The sequence below is a fragment of the Laccaria bicolor genome, genomic scaffold (assembly GCF_000143565.1).
Source record: "Laccaria bicolor S238N-H82 LACBIscaffold_45 genomic scaffold, whole genome shotgun sequence".
Lineage (NCBI taxonomy): Eukaryota > Fungi > Basidiomycota > Agaricomycetes > Agaricales > Hydnangiaceae > Laccaria > Laccaria bicolor.
In genome coordinates this window covers 291,275-310,534 of record NW_001889916.1, presented here as the reverse complement: position 1 = coordinate 310,534, position 19,260 = coordinate 291,275, and the positions used below count along the sequence as shown (strand labels likewise).

The 19,260-nt window shown below is 47.6% G+C and overlaps 5 protein-coding genes across 5 annotated transcripts; 2 read left to right on the top strand and 3 right to left on the bottom strand.

Moving 5' to 3' along the window:
- Positions 1-1,742: 1,742 nt before the first annotated feature.
- Positions 1,743-5,570, bottom strand: LACBIDRAFT_310368 (uncharacterized protein; the record flags this gene model as incomplete). Its single annotated transcript, XM_001887429.1, has 11 exons — positions 1,743-1,870; positions 1,926-2,032; positions 2,092-2,215; positions 2,269-2,342; positions 2,510-2,862; positions 2,957-3,463; positions 3,753-4,023; positions 4,172-4,443; positions 4,500-4,896; positions 4,951-5,368; positions 5,423-5,570. The coding sequence occupies 11 exons, from the start codon at positions 5,568-5,570 to the stop codon at positions 1,743-1,745; spliced, it is 2,799 nt and encodes a 932-aa protein (XP_001887464.1).
- A 1,332-nt stretch (positions 5,571-6,902) lies between these two features.
- LACBIDRAFT_310367 (uncharacterized protein) lies at positions 6,903-7,252 on the top strand (the record flags this gene model as incomplete). The annotated part of the gene is made up of 3 exons (XM_001887472.1): positions 6,903-6,921; positions 6,975-7,081; positions 7,139-7,252. 3 exons carry the CDS (start codon positions 6,903-6,905, stop codon positions 7,250-7,252), a joined length of 240 nt encoding a protein of 79 aa, XP_001887507.1.
- A 5,550-nt stretch (positions 7,253-12,802) lies between these two features.
- LACBIDRAFT_310366 (uncharacterized protein) lies at positions 12,803-14,850 on the top strand (the record flags this gene model as incomplete). The annotated part of the gene is made up of 20 exons (XM_001887471.1): positions 12,803-12,805; positions 12,856-12,987; positions 13,041-13,095; positions 13,148-13,205; positions 13,259-13,286; positions 13,343-13,368; positions 13,423-13,448; positions 13,503-13,537; positions 13,585-13,609; positions 13,665-13,676; positions 13,733-13,748; positions 13,801-13,840; positions 13,901-14,001; positions 14,055-14,079; positions 14,129-14,163; positions 14,218-14,245; positions 14,303-14,360; positions 14,415-14,557; positions 14,606-14,695; positions 14,745-14,850. The coding sequence occupies 20 exons, from the start codon at positions 12,803-12,805 to the stop codon at positions 14,787-14,789; spliced, it is 981 nt and encodes a 326-aa protein (XP_001887506.1). The 3' UTR covers positions 14,790-14,850.
- Positions 14,851-17,126: 2,276 nt separating this feature from the next.
- Positions 17,127-17,381, bottom strand: LACBIDRAFT_239654 (uncharacterized protein; the record flags this gene model as incomplete). The annotated part of the gene is made up of 1 exon (XM_001887428.1): positions 17,127-17,381. A coding segment is annotated over one exon (255 nt), but the record flags the coding sequence as incomplete, so codon positions are not given.
- A 569-nt stretch (positions 17,382-17,950) lies between these two features.
- On the bottom strand, positions 17,951-19,244 carry LACBIDRAFT_310365 (uncharacterized protein; the record flags this gene model as incomplete). Its single annotated transcript, XM_001887427.1, has 2 exons — positions 17,951-18,423; positions 18,476-19,244. The coding sequence occupies 2 exons, from the start codon at positions 19,242-19,244 to the stop codon at positions 17,951-17,953; spliced, it is 1,242 nt and encodes a 413-aa protein (XP_001887462.1).
- Between the last annotated feature and the right edge of the window lie 16 nt (positions 19,245-19,260).

Below are 19,260 nucleotides of genomic sequence, written 5' to 3'. Positions count from 1 at the left end.
GGACGACATGCTACTGCTCCTGAGTGGGTTCTACAGAAGCGGACTCTGGAGGATGAGGGGAAGCAGAAGGAGGCGGATAAAGCCCAGAGGAAAGTCACGAAGGCGGGTAAGAAGGCGAGGAAGGTGGAATTAGAGGAGAGATGGAAAGCGGTCTGCGTCGCTCATGAGGAGGCCATTGTGCAGTGGAAAGCAACATGTGAGACGTTAAAGGCGAGTGGTGTGGCGGCTAAGAACCTCCCAAAGAAGCCCAAGCGTGTCTTGAAAGCGTCTCTGGTGGAGGAGAGTGAAGACGGGGATGAAGCGGGTGGGAGCGATGAAGAGAGTGATAGCGATGATGAGTGATAAGCTGATGTTTGGGCGTTGTCACACGGTGTCCGAAGGAGTGAATTTTGTGACACATGGCCTTGTTCTCTTGAATACCACAACTACTTAGATCCTCTACTTCGTTTATTCAGAAAAACTGATATTCCATTAGAGAAGATACCGTTGAAGGTGACTACCAGGTCAGAATCACTAATTTTCGTGTCTGAGTGTTATAATACGCAAATATGCTTAGCCTGTCCGAAGGACCGCCGGAACACTGTATTCCGGTAAATTGCGAAAGCTTTTGACGCTAAGCGCCAAGGAAGGTGTTCCCATGACGAAAGGAGATTCCTGGTGATATGATACGAAGTTATAAATAGAATGCAACACTTCTGATGAGCAAGTATGCTTTCTCGACTTCAAATGTCAAAGTTATAACTACCCCGGGCCCATGTACATGCTACGGTATGAGCGCTCGTGGTCCCAACAAATTGATTATAACAAGGCAGGAAATTAACATTTGGACATGTCGAGCTTACCAAAAAAATCCCACATGTATCGGAATTCGGACGCGGTTTGGAAGCCCAGCAAACCATACAAATTTGTGCGGCGATCGGTTTGTGGGGATTGAGCGCCCGCGTAGCGTTACAAGCCGAAGAATTTCCTATCTATGTATAACTAAGAACGCGTCTATGGATAAGACTGTTACGCTAGAGCAGCAGAGTCTTTCAAATTTGCCTCCTGTCTGGGTTAATTGGTTCAAACTCGCAACTCTGCTCGACAAGTCATATTTTGCCGCACAATCAGAAGCTAATGAATCAAAAAGCTTACAGTAAATGCAGGCGGAAATTGGTACTAAGTCGCGGACCGCAGTTCCGATCCTAATATTCATCGAGGCGCTGTAATCCATGTGACTAGGGAAATAATCTTCAACCCAGAATGGATCGCTGGGAAGAGATTTGGGGGTGCTCATGAGTCATTGGTTCATTTTGATTATGAATGTATTCATCTGCAATAGTAATGAGTATCGAATTTACGCATAATGAGTTGGAACCATTGAACTGTAAGGTACAATGGTAAACTTGCCTGTACACCCAACTGAACGATCGAGGACCGATCGATCATAGGACATTGAACTCACGTCCGCCATGGGTTGGTGCACCCAATTGAATTCATTCATACAGTAGTATGAACACCGCACGCAAGAATGAACGGAGAGGGGTAAGGGTTATGAGTTAATCGCGGTGAGCGCCGCGAGTAGGATAAGCAAATGCATGTATGTACGAAGGGGATATGATGCTATGGTGCGAAGTACCGCGAAAAACATAGAACTCACAAGCGCATATATAGCTGTTCGTGAGGAAGGGCCAAAAAGCCAAAAATCAAAGATCCAAAAAAACCAAAGTCGAACGTGAATATCACACAATCAAAGCCCAACATCAACCCGAACCCGAAGGACGAACGAAAGAAGGAACTGAATAATTAGCTGGGAGCGGCGGTTCAAGAGCAGTGATCCTACATGCTTCTGTTAACCGTTGACGGAGCGCGTCGCTGTGCTGCTGATTGGCTGATCAAACACAAAACTGAACGCCCCTACATCACCTCAGAGGGACAAAACCTACCTGGACATTCCCACAACGCATTCATCACATCTACAATTTGCAAGATGGATTTCGCGAGCTTGAGCGCGTCGTCAAGCGATCGATCATTTCTCCATAACATAAGACATCTGGAAATACGACCTAATTTTAGCAATGTGAAGGGAACAAAATCGAACAAAAGACGCACATAGCAAGCTGGTTCAAGAACCACGTAACGCGAAATGGACGTCGAGTCAGCTGATATCCCTCAGGAGTATTCAGCTGGTGGATCGTAGCCGTAACACGCCGTATGACTTGGTCTTGATAAAACACTGTTCACGATAAGTTTTTTTACCAAAGGCGTAAGGGAGAAAGGAGCGCTTACACCATTCCTCCGCCTGCTTCCGCTTAAAGAGGGGGCCTGGGGTGTTCTTGGGGCCGCTATCCAGACCATGCATGCTAAATCAAACCGTGGGTTCAACGTTGGGAGGAAAACGCACGAGATGCAAGTCGGTACGAACCGGCGTAAATCTTGGGTAACCTTCATCCGCGTGCTACCAAAGTCGAACAAAAAAAATCATCAGCCCAATTCAAAGTAAATGAAGGAGGAGAAAAAAAGTACGCACTTTGAAATAATCTCTCGACACATATACACAACCCCTACCTCCAACCCACACCCATGCCCATCTAGCGCATCCTCAATTGCCTGTGCCTCAACCCACGTCTCCTGAATATCCTCCGCCTTTTGCTCCTCATCAACTAAGACATCATCTCGGGTGCAGAAGCTCCCCGCAGCATCGCGGGAGCAGTCGTCCCGTGTGCGGAAGTTCTTCGTATCGTCTCGGGTGCAGAAGCTCCACAGTAGCAATGAACGGCAGTACAACGCCCAAACGCTCTCTTTTGGGCAGAGGGAGTTGGAGTTGGAGGTGGGGGGTCTAGACACACGGTCAAATACTTCGCCTGGGAACAGAAGGGCGTACTGTCGTTGATGCAGTTAGTGTCAGGATATAGTTGAATGGAATTTGAGCTAGAAAGCGATGGAAATGAGGCGAGGGGGTAAAGTGAAGACGTACATTTGTAGGATTCATCAAATAAAAATTCGGCATGTCCTTATTGAACGCAGCGCATTGCGCGCTGAACCCCGCCACGAGGACCAGAGCTCCCCAGCAGAGCCTGCGTACCTCTTCATTTCTAATCTCTCTCGCGGTCCACGCGGGGTCCCAAGGAAGCGTGGGCGAGCACGTGGAATTGGTTGGCGAGTCGCCAGCACCAGCACCACCGCTGACAGAATGGGCATCCTCACCAACGTTATGAGAATCGCCACCTGCGGCACCGCCAATTCGCGTATGAGAATCATTCGCGAACCCAACACAAGAACATTTTCTCTCGCCCTCCTCGCCGCCCCCGTCAAGTAAAACAACAGGGACCTGGCCTGGCGGGAAGCGCACCACGTCCCGATCGTGGGCATCTATACTCGTTAGTGATAATGATCGAATCAGTTCGTCAAGGGTTACCAGCGAGCGAGCGAAGCGGTCGGGCGTGTGGTCCGGATGGGCACAGGATTCAAAGAGGGCTAAAATCTGTAATGAGGCAGTCAGTCTGATGGATTGTACAGAGAGAACAACGGAATTAAGAGACGTTAGTAAGAATAAAAGCGGGGCAGAGGGGAATGGTAAGAGAAAGAGAGAGAAAGAAAAAGCAGATAGATTGTTGAAGAGAAAATATAAAAGAGAACGTAGAAAGATAAGAGAAGAAAGTTCAGGAGAAAAGCAGAGGGAATAAGACACTCAAATGTCAACAACAACGGGCAAGGCCCAAGTCCAACTCCAATCGCGAGAAATGACAAGAGAGAAAAGAAAGAACACCCACAGCAGCAGCCTCAACCAACCCAACATCCACCCACCCCCCTCTCCACGCATCATCCAACGCCCTCCCTGCATCCGCCCGCAAAACCAACGCCGCCCTCTTCCCCTCCGCACCCTCCTCCACCGAGCTCGACTTGATAAGTTTCGCAGTTGCCAAAGCAGCTAATATGAACGCTGGCTGCACTAACGACGGATGAGGTGTACCTTCGTTTTGGAGCTGGGAGAAGAGGTAGGCGGAGGGGATGAATGAGAGGTGCGGGGATGTGTTTTCGATCCTTGTTTCGTTGTTGGTTATTTTGATCGGTATAGTATGATATTGGTATGGACTTACAAGAACGTTATCTCAGAAATGATCCTTTTAATTCTGCAGAATAATAATCTAATCAGCTACCTTGACAATGAAAGCGAAAGGGGAGAACGTGCGTGTGCGTTTTCAGTATATGTTCCCACCACACCCTCTGCTCACTCTCACCCTTGTGATATCCCTGATTAGGCGGGGTCAAACGATGTCCATGTTCCTGATCCACCGCTGGGGACTGAAAGGTGTTCACATCAAGTTGGCGGGGAAACGAAGAGGGAGGTTTGATGTACGGATGATGATGGCTTTGGTCATACATGTACGGGGGAGAGGCGGACGAGGATGGATGCTGGTGGTGTGTGGGACGACGGTAGGCTGGAGATAAAGGTACCTCATGCTATGAAAAGAAACAATTAGCGATACGGTTCAGAGTGATAAAACGCCCGACGATACCTTAAAATGTGCACCGCGGTCTCGTAAATCAGACGACTGCACATGGTGATTATGATGGTGATGTTCCAGATGATATCTTGACAACGGGAGCCCCGCAAAAACCCTTTTCGAGTTCGCATCGCCAAAATTCTCCTTCACCCTCGTAGGCGCAAGGTCGGCCTGTGATAACTGCGGAGGGGGAGTGGCTACACTCCCTCCCGATGTCACTCTTTTCCTCTTTGGTGGAGGGGGCACACTCCCGTCTGAAGGGCGCTTCTTACATGAGCGCTGACGGGTTCCGGGGCGTTTATCGGGGCCTCTACGTTTTGGCACTGCGTCATACTCGCACTCGTTTGATCTGCGGACACAGTTGTTGCACACGGGACGCGTTGAGTCGCATCTGATTTTACGGCTGCGGCTGAATAAACGGGGTTTGGTTGGAGGAGTATCTCAAAGGAGGAGGAAGACGTACCATTGACGGCAAGCGATGACCGCTGTTGAGATCTCTTTACGATGATCGGTGCTGGTGGTGTTGGATGTGGTGGTGGCGGCCACTGGGCTGCATTTGGATGTACTGGCCACGGGACTGGCTGATGAAGGTACAGTACGTTCCACTGCGGGGAGGACGAGTGGCGTAACGTGTTTATGATCTGCCTCGATGGGTGATTGTCGTGGATATGATGCTGGTGCCGTATGTCGAAAGTCGACAGGGGACCCAGGGAAGCGCGGTGCGTGCAAATCGACTCTGGTAAAGTTGTTGTTAAACGCAGTTGTGGGGTGTCTATGGGCGCTTGGACTGTCGAGGAGCGGGCTCTGTTGATTGGTGGGCGGATAGGTAGTCGGATTGTATGGAAGGTGGAGATTCGGGGTGGAATCGTGCTGATAGCGGACTTTATTGACGGATGAATAAAAAGCGAGGGCGGATTAGGGTGGATTGGACATACATGAATTACTGTCTCCGGTGTATGAAGTGGAGAACAGGACTGGTGAGTGTACACCAGAGCCGTCTTCGCTTGACGGGGGATTGTCTTCGTTTGGCATATTCTGTTGCTGGAAAGGCGAGTAAAGGTCGCTGCTAGTGCTGGCGGCCATGACAGAGAAGGAAGAGCAAAAGACAAGTGTCGCGTCACTCTATCATATGCCTTCTTCTTTCACGATAATCGATCCAGACAGCCCGGCGAATTTTCGCAAGATCGTCGGCATCAAAACACAACAACCTACGTGAAGTGAACGCACTGACTCGTAGCCCGTTTCCCCTTTTAGAAATTCAGCTCGCACGAGGTCCGTGCCTGGTTGTCAGCGCCATGTGAACATGTGCCATTGACGCGTGACAACCACGATCCTCGTGTTTGTTGGTATCCGGTACCCCGTTTCTCTTTATTTCGTGCGCCCCGAGGCCGACTCGGACGCTTTGTCTTCCCTTGATTGTATCACAGCAACTCAATCTGTGCCAGTGATCCGCTTTACTCCCCACCATTCACATCTAAACTCTGCTCAAGCACAACAAGGACAATTGTCAAGTAACCGTTACAGACGCTCACACATTGCAATGCAGGTCTTACGATGAGACATGTTCAAGTCTAAAACTCGACTTTCGAGTTGGATTGAATCAGACGTCACCACTCCAGGGTCATTTTCTCATTCTCAACGTTCACATGCCACCCGTGTCCTGGTGGCGTCATTCCAGTGGCTAAACGCTAAGTAGTGCTTGGTAAGCACACAGGGTCTCTCCATTCACGGCGAATTCACTTTTCCATTCTCTAGACTAAGTTCCTTCCTTCTCCACCTTTTATCGTTCCAAATCTCCACACCATAATCTACGCATTGGTCTCCATTCTCAGACCTCGAACTCCTCGTACATAGCCCAACATTACAATCCAAATTCCTTCAACATGACTCAGACGCCCACCCCACCCCCAAACCGCGAGGTAAACGCCCCTTGGACGTCACTACCCCACACCCCATGAATCCTCTCAGGTGGTGGAAGAATACCTTTTTCAGCACGCAACCCTCCTCCGTCCTGGGCTCGTTTGACTCTTATCTACCGGCACGCCCTTGCTGGCCGCCACGTCTCCGTGTGGTGTGGAATACCTAAATTCGGTGGATCGTTTCTCAAGATGCGTCATGTGTCTAAATGCGAGTTTTCATTCGCTTCAGAACGGCGAGTTTGTTTATCAGCGCTCTCGTTTTTCCTTTCTGACTGAAATAACTGCAACTCAGAAAACGAGTGTATACCCGCCTCAAAGTCTGGGCGCTTCAGGTCAAGCTTCAACGGTTGGACGGCGTTTTCCACCGGCCGACAATAACTCAACCTCACCTCAGCGCCTCATCCAACTCTCCATGGGCCAGCCGCCCTGGATTCATTTCACAGGAAATACTTACTAACTATATCCATATCATGACGTTCATTTCCCAAGATCGATCATGTGTTCAAGACAAATAGGTTCGTCCTGACTCTTTTTATTCATTGCTAAATTAATGGTGTGAGCTATTAAGTATCGTTGACTCAGCGTCTTTTTCCCAAAAATAGCTTGCTAGTTTTGCTAGCACCTCAGATTGATTCTCAAGGTTTTCTGAGTTTATTTTGTCGCCCTCCATCTGCCGTGCGTCTTTCATTCCATTGTTATCTGTTGAACTCACCTGCATTATGACTTAAACAGATATCTTACATGTTCGGGATGACCTCAGCGGCATGCGTTGACATCCTTCCAAGTTATATAGGCGCTACCCACCTCAGGGTCGTTTTCCTCTCGCCCTGCAGTCTTCAATACTAAATCGAGTCCATTTATGGTCGATCATGTGTTCAGGACAAATAGGTTCGTTTTTTCTATCAGTTAATAGTGATCAGCGACTGGTGAGAATTATGGAGTGTCCTGGCTTAGCCTCTTTTTCTTGTTTTTGTTCTTATTAGCGCCTTAGCTTAATGTTCAAGGTTTTCTTGATATTACGTTCGTCGCCCTCCATCTGAGGTGCGTCGTTTTTCCATGTTATTGAACTCACCTGCAATACGGTTTCCAGGCAGGCACCAGTTCTCAGAGGAATGACGCCTGGTAACCACCTGCCTACCATTCGCGTCTACCTCGATAGGCTCAAGTATTTACTCCCAACAGGTTCGCTTACTTGGCTCAAAGTTTGGAGAAGACCAGCCCACCAAGTAAACCTCATCTCGCAGACTGCCTTCTACCCTGACTGAACAATTTCATTTCAACCAGTACGGATCTACCTCACCTCCCTATCTGTGTAATGAATACTGATGGCTGATGACGTTTACATGCCGACTGAGGCATATCATGTGTTCGAATCGAATTTGTCGTTTGTCTCTAGATCCAGAGTTTCCGCCGCTTGCGTTAACGAGGATTGGGACTGCTCATTCTCTCTCTTTTTTTCGGTCCGTCAGCCGGGATAACGACGTATTTATCTATTCATTTTATGACTCTCAAGTTGCGTTTACGTGTTCAGGTGTTCGCCAGAGGTTCGCTGCTCTCTAGGCCACCACCAGCGAGGCTTTCTCACTGCTCCTCTTCGGTTCGGAAAATAACCTCATTGAGGTCTGTCTTATATCGCTGCCCAAGCCCCTCGCGTTAATTTTCAGCGGAATCTAGACTCTCTCTCGAATCCATCTTTTCATTCCTTCCACTCAATGCACCCCGGAAACGCCACTCCGCCATGCTCTTTTCTGCCCTGAGTCTTGATAGCCAACTCACACGGAGGAATACCATATCCATCTATGTTCCGATGATCGTCTCGCAAACTGGGTCATGTGTTCACTGGCGATTCACTTCTGGTTCACTACCTTCGTTTCCGCTGTGTCTTGGTTGGTCTGTTCGTCGCTTCGCTTGTCTATTGACGAGAAGTCATTATCCCACTTTCCTTTTCGTTGTTCAATTTATGTTCCGGAAAATTTGGTGCTGTTACAGTGCAATTTATTTAGCGCCTTGGGATGGCCCTGAAAACGTCGTGTCCTATCTGTCATCCAAATTCGAACTTGTCACCGCCGCGTTCAACAATACTTCTTTCGGTGCCGAATATGCCCACTCACACGAATCGTTATCTGATACCTCCGCTGGTCCTTTCCTCTTTGCTCCAGGTGCTTTGATCTATTGTCCTACGTATTCATGGTGATGTTCTAAGACGTCACATCCTAACCAGAATAATAAGCATGGCGTTCTCCCCAACTGTGTGGCTCTGGAAATGCTGCCTTACTAATACTCATCTTGAATCTCTTCGGTCCTCATCGCGTGTCTCTTGGACTTCTTGTTCCGTCCCCACAGCAACGTGTTCGGATCGTTGAAAACTTCAATATCCAGGGCAGAAGCGGATATACCTATTATCCTTAATACACGAGTCCCGAATCCGAATTACACGTAGGGTCGCGCGGCATCGCGGAGTTGTGTGGTGTGTAACAAAAATCTACAAAAATGGGAGGGGAGGGGGCGGGTCATCCCAGTTTCAAACTTTGCAGATCGTGTCAGCTGGACACGGCGATTTCATCCCATGAACTACGGATAGTTGGGCATCCATGCCACGCGGTTAAGCACCCCATAAAGTCTCATGACTCGAACCTCACGGATAAATCGACTGGGGTTTCTACAACGCTAAATGCTTAAGTGAGATCGGATAATGGCGATTACCGTTTAATATGCACATTGCGGGGGCGAGGTAAGGGAAAGGTTCCTTCCGTGACGCGGCAAAGACTTCCCCGCTTTCGTGATGCAAGGACTCAAGCGATTAATCAAGAATCCATAATTCGTTACGATTATTCTGCCTGTACAGGGAGGTGGCTTGTTTTGAGCACTTGTGTAGTTTTCCTGATGCAGGTAGAAAGGGAATCTCGGGCCGCAAAAGGATCAGAGACAAGTCGATAGTCACCCACGTCCTCATCCGCCACCCGGTATATCGGACTTTCTCGCACCTTTTACAACCCCAAAGACCAGCAAAGACCCTGCTGGGGTATTCCTTACCTCCGTCCGGCTTTGTCCGATCTTGAACTCGTGTTCTAGGCGTTGTGGAGTCTGTAGGCTCAATTTGGTTTTTTGGCACCTTACCCCGGGCCTTGGGCTACGGGGTTGCATTGATGTCACTATTGCAAGCGTTGGGGTGGGGGCGGGGAAGTTGCAATGATCCTTTAGTGATTCGAGCTGGGTTCTTTATATTAAGTGACTTCCCCCCTTCATTTTGCGAGGTACATAGGTCCAGCAGGGTGGCAACCAACCAATGTACGCATTGTTGAATTATCAAACAGTCCAGACTCCTTGGCACGAATTCCTGCTCCAATGAATAAACTTCGCAACAATGGATACATGCAGTGCGGTATCTTCGTGTGCTGACACGAGACTGCCTTGCAACTTGAGTTTGTTCATCGTGAAGAAGAGTGCAACCGCTTGCGATCGAGGTGGGGATAAGTGGAGCGCCAAGAAAAAACTCGATGTATTCTCCATCGAAGTAATAGCTGCCCTCATCATCACTGGAGAAGAGTGACGGTTGTGATACGTTTTTATGAGCGTTTATTATTTTCTGGCGGTCTATCTTCTGTTAAACAAGCGACAGTGAGAGCATTTCTGCCGTTGACGTTTGAGGGACGCAACATCAAAGACCCTCATCCAGATGCCACCAGAAGCCGATTTTCTGCGTCGCAAATTGACATTTTGAGGGTTTGAATGACGGATCGTAAAGACGCGACCAGCTAGCTATGCAGGGAATCTGATAGCAATGCTGAAACGTCAAGCGGCTTCGAACTGCTGTACAGAATAATATTGTGATTGTAGATATCCTCATCTGGTTTATCGAGCTTTCCCTGCCTACCTTCCCGTTGTTTCTTACAGCAATTGATTGTGCATCACCGGTGAGATACAAGAGTGGCGTTGTGGCGCTTCGATAGCGGAAAACATATGGTCAATGGTCATTACATAAGGTGCAAATTCGGCGACATTGTTCGGGAGCTATCCGGCTAGGTGGACACGTGGAATTTTGACGCGTTTTCTTTAAATGGGGCCTCTTTCCTCCCTGGGATCGATAATCAAATTCTTGATCTGAACGCTCACCAATTGAGTGGTGAACGAGGGTGAGCGAAGCAGGTTTTTACAGGTTTTATCTCCTCAGATCCCACAACCTCCCTCTTTTTTATGACGGGGGAAAAAAAAAAGGTTCGCCACTGGACCACAGTGACAACGGTGCTTTTCGGACCATTACGCCGGAAGGTTTTTGGGCTTCTACCGTGGGCTATGGCGTGGTGTCTGGGACCTCCAACTGAATAGCCCGATTCAAAATCTTTAACTATCCTGATTCCTTTCTTGAACGAATGAACAATTATGTATTGTGTGACACTAAAGTGGATCGCTTGACCGGTTTAATTGGTTATTGACTCGCATGGTAATAGAAATATTTTTTGAATATTTTGGAAATATTTTGAGTAAGAGATATCAAAGAGATAGATGACGGCGTCTCTGGCCAGTGCCCCGGATGATTTGCTTGAAGGGCCTTCAGTTCTGAAGGTGTACACGTTAGACGTGCGCAGTATCCTTATCAACATTGCACAGCTGTTGTTTCCCTTCGCTCAATCGGCAATCAATCGGAAACTTGATGCTCGCTTCAGATTACTTATGTAAGCTGGAGAGTTGTGAGGCGCAAACAGCAGTCAACTCAGGATACGAAGACCCTTAATATTCTTTTTTGGAAGAGCCATTGATGGCTGGGCTCTGGCTAGGTTACAAAAGCGTAACTATAAAATCAGAAGTGTGAGTAGTGGAGTTCTCGTAGCATGTAGAAAGGCTACAGCTATGCGAAACAAACAACAAAACAGAATGGGACATATTCCCATTCATTGAAATTCGTGGCGTTCAAGTCTTCAAGAGATACACATACTTATACGGGACAAGGATTGATTGATGGTGCGAATCACCGCTTTAGCATTCCAAAGTGCGCTATCAACGTGAAATGGTGGTGCGTGATTTTATGTTGGCCCTTGATACGCTTCCTCTCCGTTGATCTTCCCTTGAGCAATTCCTCGCACGCCTGGATGATGTTAGCTTACTGTTAAAATTACTCCACGGAGACCTTGACGAAGTCGTGCCCTAATTCAATATCTTGAAGGCCTGAAGGGACTGATCGTTCCGAACGTTTGTCCCATTTTTTTCAAAATAAAAATAAAGGTCCAACTGGAAACATCGAATGCAAAATCATCATTGAAGGTGCATCAGCGAAAGACGCCGGCCAGATGCCAAGATGAGTCTGCCTCTCCGAGACAACCTGCAGGATAAGTAAGGTTCTCAAGTTTTTAAAATTTTGAATGAGAACTCGATGATCGTCGAATTCGCCGAATTTGAAAACCGGCCTTAGATAGAATTTAATTGACTGGCATTGATGATTGACCAACAAAGTCAAGCTACGTCTCCATGCTTGATCGGCTGGAAGCATGCATCATTACCCATGTTTATTTTAAAGGGCCCCTTAAACATGGAAAGACAAACGTGGCGGCCCCGAAAAACTCTGGAATTTGGCGGGCCACGACAAATCCTGCCGATACGTCTGTCTGTCTGGCTAATTGTTGTATTGTAGATCTCAGGCAGAGCAACGCGCAGTTCTCCCCCGTAATAGTGTTATTGCCGCAAAGTTCAAAATTATCACATGAATCATTCGATACGTCCAAAGAAATTGCAAATAAGCGAGTTGCGATCATCACTTCTTTAGCTCAAAAATATGCCGGACGCAGGGCCATCGATGTTTTGGGGAGCTGATGCGTCGTTCAGGTTTCTGAGAATATAGTTATGCACGAAAGTGGTTGCCAAAACCTCCGGACAGATTGAGTCACAAGAGCGATCCCTGAAATCTGAAGGGTCGAATAGGTACCGTACCTTTTTAGTTGCAGGCCATAAAATTTCGCACTGAACAAAGTGCATGTGAAAAGGTTTCAAATCCAAAGTCCTTATCCTTTCGTCAGAGTAGAGGTTCTTGACCTAAGCAAACTTGGTGTGAAACAGTGAAAGATCAGTACTTCAGTGGTTTCGGCTCTATCCGAGATACTCATATCTCCCTTGATGGCAGGCATCATCCAGATCACACCGCACCTGAGTGGGTGAAATCTCCCAAGAACCACCATGCGGCCGAAAATATAAAAGCTCAAGCTCAATTCCCCAGCATTCTTCCGTTCGGTTCGATCGCGTTCCCTCGACGTTCAAGCTCAAGTCGTTGATATGGCTGACTCCGCTCCGTTATCACAAATCGTGCTCAACGATACGTGCGTACCAATCAAGCTAATAATATCAAGACGTCTGATCTCTCTCTCAACACAGTTTGGGTGCAGCTTATATCGGGGTTGTCGTTTCTGGATGGTAAGTGTCTATGATATCCATTTATAACCGTTCTGCTGACTGCTCAACAGCCTTTTTGGGGGTCTGAATCCCTTTTTCCCTTCGCTGTTTCTCAAAGTTCTGACGGGACTGTCTCAGTTTCTTGTATTCAAGCCTGGTACTACTTTACCCACCAAAGCGATCGGTGGCACCTGAAAGCCCTGGTAAATATCAACGTTGAAATTTACTTCTCCCTTGAAGTGATGGTTTTGCATAGGTTGGGGCTGTGATGCTTACGGACACCATACACCAAGGTCTCATCACTCACACCGGTAGAATTATCCCGACTTTATCGCCGTATGATTAGTTGACGATTCCCCGCAGTTTACACGTATACCATCACAAATTGGGGCAATGTGTCTTTTCGTGGCGAGCTCGTTCGGTACGCGATGATGCTTTTGTCTCCTATACTCACTCGTCGACCTTTGAATACAGAACACTGTTGGTTGAGGTCTTATTTAACGTGCGTCTCCCAATTATTTGCACTTGTGGGCGAATTGAATCACACTTTGCTGGTAGGGACTCACCACGTTCATGGTGCAATGGCGAGCCCCTCCCGTTCTAAACTTCCTTTTTGATTGACTTCTGTAACATTATAGCTTCCTCGCAACGCGTATCTGGCGATGTCAGTTTCCGTTGACTATAATTTTTTTACCATTAAATCTCATTAAATTTACAGTGAGCGATCGAAAAGTGTGGCTCATAGTCATCGTTGTATGTGCTTATTTTTGAACCGTGGACTGCGGCTAACAGTGACACAGGTTTTACTTATCTTCGGGGAGTTTGGTTCGTCATCATCAGTTGCTCATCTTAAGTACCGTTTTGCCCAATTGCGCAACAGGAGTCAGCTTAGGTCCTCAGCAATGGTCTATTCTCTTGTGAAATTACTGACTTGATTGACTCAATTAGCTTATACGATCATATCGTAAGTGACCCACCTCCTGACCTGCCTCAATTGTAGTAACTAGCAAAAACAGGCTACGATTTGAAACCTTCGCTCAACTCGCTCACCTGAAGGTGAAGAGTAATTATTAGACTTCATATTCCTCTAACATCAATTTCTCTGCCAATGAATAGGGACTATCGCTCGCAACCAACGCTCTAGCAGCGGCGGCCGACATCGTCATCGCCGCCTCATTGTGCACAATCTTACACCGCTCTCGCACTGGTTTCCACAGGTATTGTCAAATTTACCGTTCCCCTCTTGGCATGGATCAACACTCTCACCCAGATCGGATACAATCATTACTAAACTCGTACGTGCTTATTCTATCCTTTGTCTCGGCTTGAATGAACATTGCGCAGATGGTTTTCTCCGTCAATACCGGACTTCTCACCAGGTACACCCACGTCACCAAATTCATTCGTGAAGCAGTCTCATAAATTTCATACAGCCTTTGTGCCTTAGCTTCCCTCGTTTCGGTAAGTTTCCTTTCTTAGTCTTATAATATGTAATGTATAATAAGCATTCATCACCAGATCCTCGCGTGGCCGACAACGTTTATTTATATCGCCTTTTTCTTCTGCATAGGACGCCGTAAGATTTCTTCTCGCTGCAGACAATTTATTAATTCATTAATACCAAATATAGTCTATACAAACTCTCTGCTCGCAACACTCAATGCGCGGAAGAAGATTCGTGAACTCTCCGACGGCATTGAAAGCACCAGTGGAAATAATTTATCATTGAACTCGTTGGGACAGAGCAAGACCGGAAAGATTTCATCCAGTCGAGCAAGTTTCGTCGTCTTGAGTCTTCCTATTTATGTAATGTTCCAGCAGCAGCAGAATATCTCAATCAAGATCGATACACAGAAAGACTTTGCCACGGATTCTGGGAACGATATGGAAAAAGGTTCGGCTATAAAGGTGGCAAGTCTTCCATCCCTGTCCGCACATGTGACAGCTCATTTTTCTACAGGGTTCTGGATACATTGGAGCGGAGCCTGAGTATGAATCAGCTTGAAGCGTGCTTCGAAAGTTGGAGTGTGGTGGACGGATTTTGATGAAAAAATTATATCTCATTTGAATATGCTGCAATAATTCGTTTTTAAAGATGCAGACCGCACGGCTGCGCTACTATTGCACTACTATATATACCTATTTAGTCTTCAAAGTTCGGCGTGAGCTCCGGGTCGGAGTTTGGAATTACACCTCAATAATGATCTCTCGGTTCGTTATGTGCTGATAAGCATTTCTTCCGCCTGGCCCAGGTTTGGGGAATGCATAGTAGTTCCTGCATCTTCCAGCTTCGCTCCCGCCTTCCCGATCAGCCTTCCTCCTCTGAATACGCCCTGCCGCGAGTAACAGGTCTCGTCACTGTATTCTATGCTTCGGTATTTATCGGATTTGCCAGCGTCGTTGGATAAGCTCTCGCAGCTCCTCCGAAGACATTCTGTTACTTAATCTCGACTCTCAGCATGCTGAACGACGTGTTGACGAACCTGTTCCCGTTTCCAAATGGGCGGTCGAGAGGAGGGGACCTAGCAATAGTGTTGACTTCCAGGGTCACGTACCTCACTATTCGTGCAGCTTCCGGACGACCAACGGACGACACAGCACACTCATATCCACGACTTCACATCCCTACATCCAAGAATGACAGTGGCGAGACTGCTGCCATGGTTGTGGCGCTGAGGCAACGACGACGAGAGTCGCTGTAACAGAGGCTAGCTGTACTGAGCTCTGAGGAGGGTCAGAAGCTGACGAGGATGGCTGAAGGTCAGTAATCTGTATGCACGGTCAAAGAACTGATGTTTGGCAGCGTGTTTAAGCAAGGAATTCGGTTGATTCGCCACCGGAAGTGACCACTGGACATCATGTTGGGATCAGTACGTCTTCAAGTTTCAAAGTGCTTAACATTTTAGGTATGACCAGCCACCTTCGGTGCTCACGACCCCCTAATTGTAACGGGTTGCACTCGAAAACCTTCGAGACCAATCGACAAAAGCTTACCACTCTAACTGTCGACAACTTCTTCCGGCAAGTGGCTAGCTTATACTGTCCGCGTTGTCACAGATACGGATTTCAGTCGTCTCGAGTCGTCGAGCCCGTCACTGACCCAATGACTCCGAATGAGGGAAACACTTGGAGTTCCTCAGCGTCGATGAAGTCGTCTCGTGCCACAACGACAGCGGCGGCAGGATTTTCCGTGAAGAGAAGAAGAACAAGAAGCGTGCGCGCTGACGTTGCAAGGAATGCGCGAAACAACGGTGGGAATCGTCAATGGCAGTGTCTAACCAGCCGCGAGGTACTGTGTTTCATGTCTACCTCCTTTGAAAGTCCAAAGCGCGTCTTATACCCGGTCTCCCACTTACTACCGTGTTCAGTCGAGATACAGTTCGCTTCCCCCAGTGTTGCAGAGCGAGAAGATTCACGAGAGTCAATCGGAACCGTATGATGCAATTGCCAGGGTATATGACATCGCAAAATATGACGGAATTCAACATCATGTGTCCGTTGGGCAGATTTTTTGGTTCTCTCTCCCTGCTGTGACATCAAATCCCTCCATAAGTAAGCACTTGGTAAGCACAAATCCCACATGAATTGCGTCATGCCGACACTCAAAGACGCCTTTGATGGTTGGAGTTTAAGAGCTTTCGACACAACCTCCTCTCGCTGTTCCTCACCTGAACGACCAACGCCCTGACGGTACTTGTTGCGGGATCCCTGGCAGTTGGACATTTTGTTCCAAGTTTTGACCCTCGGAATAACATTCCGAAGCCTAAAGCCTCGTGGGGTAGGTAGCATTGCTAGAGAGGTTCAACTCGTTAGCTGTCCACGGTATGAGGATTTCAATGGACCTTCTGAACCGACTGTCACTTACAGTATCTCACGCGGCTACAACTACCTTTCTCGTGACTAGGCTCGGGATTCTTGAACAGTCGTCCTGCAGAAACACCATCGTACTCCTTGCATACTCTCGATGGTGTATATTCTATTTTCTAGGCCAAGAATTGCAAAAATATTTCGTGGAATTTATTCTCCAATTCGCCACTTGATGCTATAGCATATCCGGGCTTAACGCCCGACACCATCCTTCATTGTTAGGTATCCCATCATCGCGTTTGACGGTGACCGTGGTCGCTATGGCTCAAATAGCATTCAAACAATTTCGACCAACTATTCTCTTCGTCGAGCCTTCTCCAATCCGGAAACGTTTCACCCTACCTATCTTGGTGTCAGTGAGGATATGGCGAATCACGTAGGAATTTTTTTTTTGGGCGCCGGGGATTTGATTCATATTACTACAAACTCTCCTTCTCACCTTGACCCTCACCCTCCCTACGAGTGGATGGAATCGTTAGGATCTTTGTGTCGTCTCGTTCCCGCAAGGGGCTGGAACCACTGATCCTTCAGAAACGTCAGCAACGCCGACGATAAGTCCCTTCAACCAATCATTTGCTCTACGTAATTCTTCACATTCCCGCTCAAGTTCGTTGACCCTCGTTTCCAGCTCTTTGACCTGACCTTCAAGAGCGGCCTCCCTCTCTTTCTTCTTCGACCTGAACCGCGTACTGGCAGCGGTATTTCTACGACGTTTCTCTTCCAAGGCAGAGAGGGGATTACCGCTAACGCTAGAAATTCCCTCACCATCATCATCGGAGGAATTAATTGCCGGAACCGACGTCTTGCGAGTCCATGAACGTCCAGAAGCTGAGAAGCTGTCATCCGGAACGGAGGGAGAGGCAGTTGGCTGTGAGAAGGGAACAATCCTATTTACATTATTCGAACATAGGGGGCGCCAGTGAGAAGATAATGTAAATAGGAACACGTAGTGAGCTCAAACCGGTGCTAATGGGTCACTTACGGCATGGAAGATTCGAGCTCACCGAGCTCAGAAGTTATTCTATTTTTCTAGCTGCGATCTCAAGTATACTCGCCGAGATCCGCATTCACTTGTACATATTTCAGATATTTCAAGATGACGAATGTGAGCCATCGCCAGATCTACTCAAACAAATTCACGCATATCATACGATGTTTCGGACGACCGCTTTCTGGCATTCGCTATCGTCAAGGACCTCAATAATATTTGACCGGGGAAACGAATTTTCAAGGAGACTGGCGTCGGGCAATTTTAGAGCAAAGTATTGGGGCTCCCGGGAAATATCCGGGCGAAAAAAGTTAATCAAAGTACATTACAGCACAATCATCATCACTATCAACTATTTCCGTCGAAAACTTGAAAGCAATAATGGTACTTTGGGATAGCCACGGAAAGTATTCAGGAATCTTCTGTAACTTTTCACGGAACGCTAAATCATCCTCACCCACATACCGACATGTAGAAATTTTGATATCAATGTGAAGCGAAACCCGACGAAGCATAGGAAATCCGTCGGCAAGTACGGTGTCAAGCCGCCCCCATTTTGTACGGTCTGTGGTGCATTGTTTGTCAGTCCAGGTGAAGACGTTCAGGGTGATTTCTTCGATTACGTTGAGTCCCGCAAATTGAGCGAGCTCCTCGCAAAGACCGCACAGGGGGTCTTTGAAACTTGGTTTGATTCCCAACACGACATGAAGTCTTCTTAACGTTGACAAGGAGGATTTGTTCATCCAAGCAACCAGATCTTCGCATCCGTCTTCCAGATATGTCACTAGAAGCATTAACGTCAATCCCCAGTGTAAAACGAATTTCGGCGTGCATACCTCGATAGTGTAGAATTTCAAGCTCTTCCGAGGCTTGTAGCAATGTTTTCCTCCCTTCAAAGTAGTCCTTGAAGCGCGCATGAATATTCAACTCCTTGAGGTTACTGAAGTCGAGCATTGGAACGCCGGTGGAACGTTTGGCATGAAAAACTTTCGTGACAAAAGGGTCATCGGCACAATCGAAAGTGAACGACTTTATATGAGGGACGGGATCAAAGGTAGTATACTCCTCGTCATTATCACATTTTGTGGCGGCAGTAAGACCAAGTGAGTTTATTGCGAGGTCGTTGAGAGTGATGCAGGGAATGAGTGCGGTGACTGGAAAGTTCCAGAATAAGGAAATTCGCACACGCGTCAATGAGTGTGAATGAATGAGACGCAGTAATACTTCTTGCATCGGTGAACGCAATGTGTTCCAGTGGGCACCAGAACCATCAAGCTTCAAGGTCTGAACTGGATGGAGTTTTTCCAGTACGCGAACGTTGTCATCCCCCTCGTCATTATGGTCAATCTCATAGACAAGATTTCGAACATAGTGTGCAATATCTGCGTTTTTGTCGAGAAGAAGCCTCAGTGATTTAAGCATGCGTGAGCGATGGCCACGAGCATGATGGCGAGTGAGGCTGATGGTCCGATAGATGTGTTGGCGACACAATGGCAAAAGCGATTGGCATGTCTGCGAGCACGCTTTCAAGGATGGTAGATCGTCCTGAAGAACATCGATGATCTCTTTGACGGTTTCCGGAGGAAAGTCAGCGAAGGACGTCATGGTGAAGGCAGGAAGC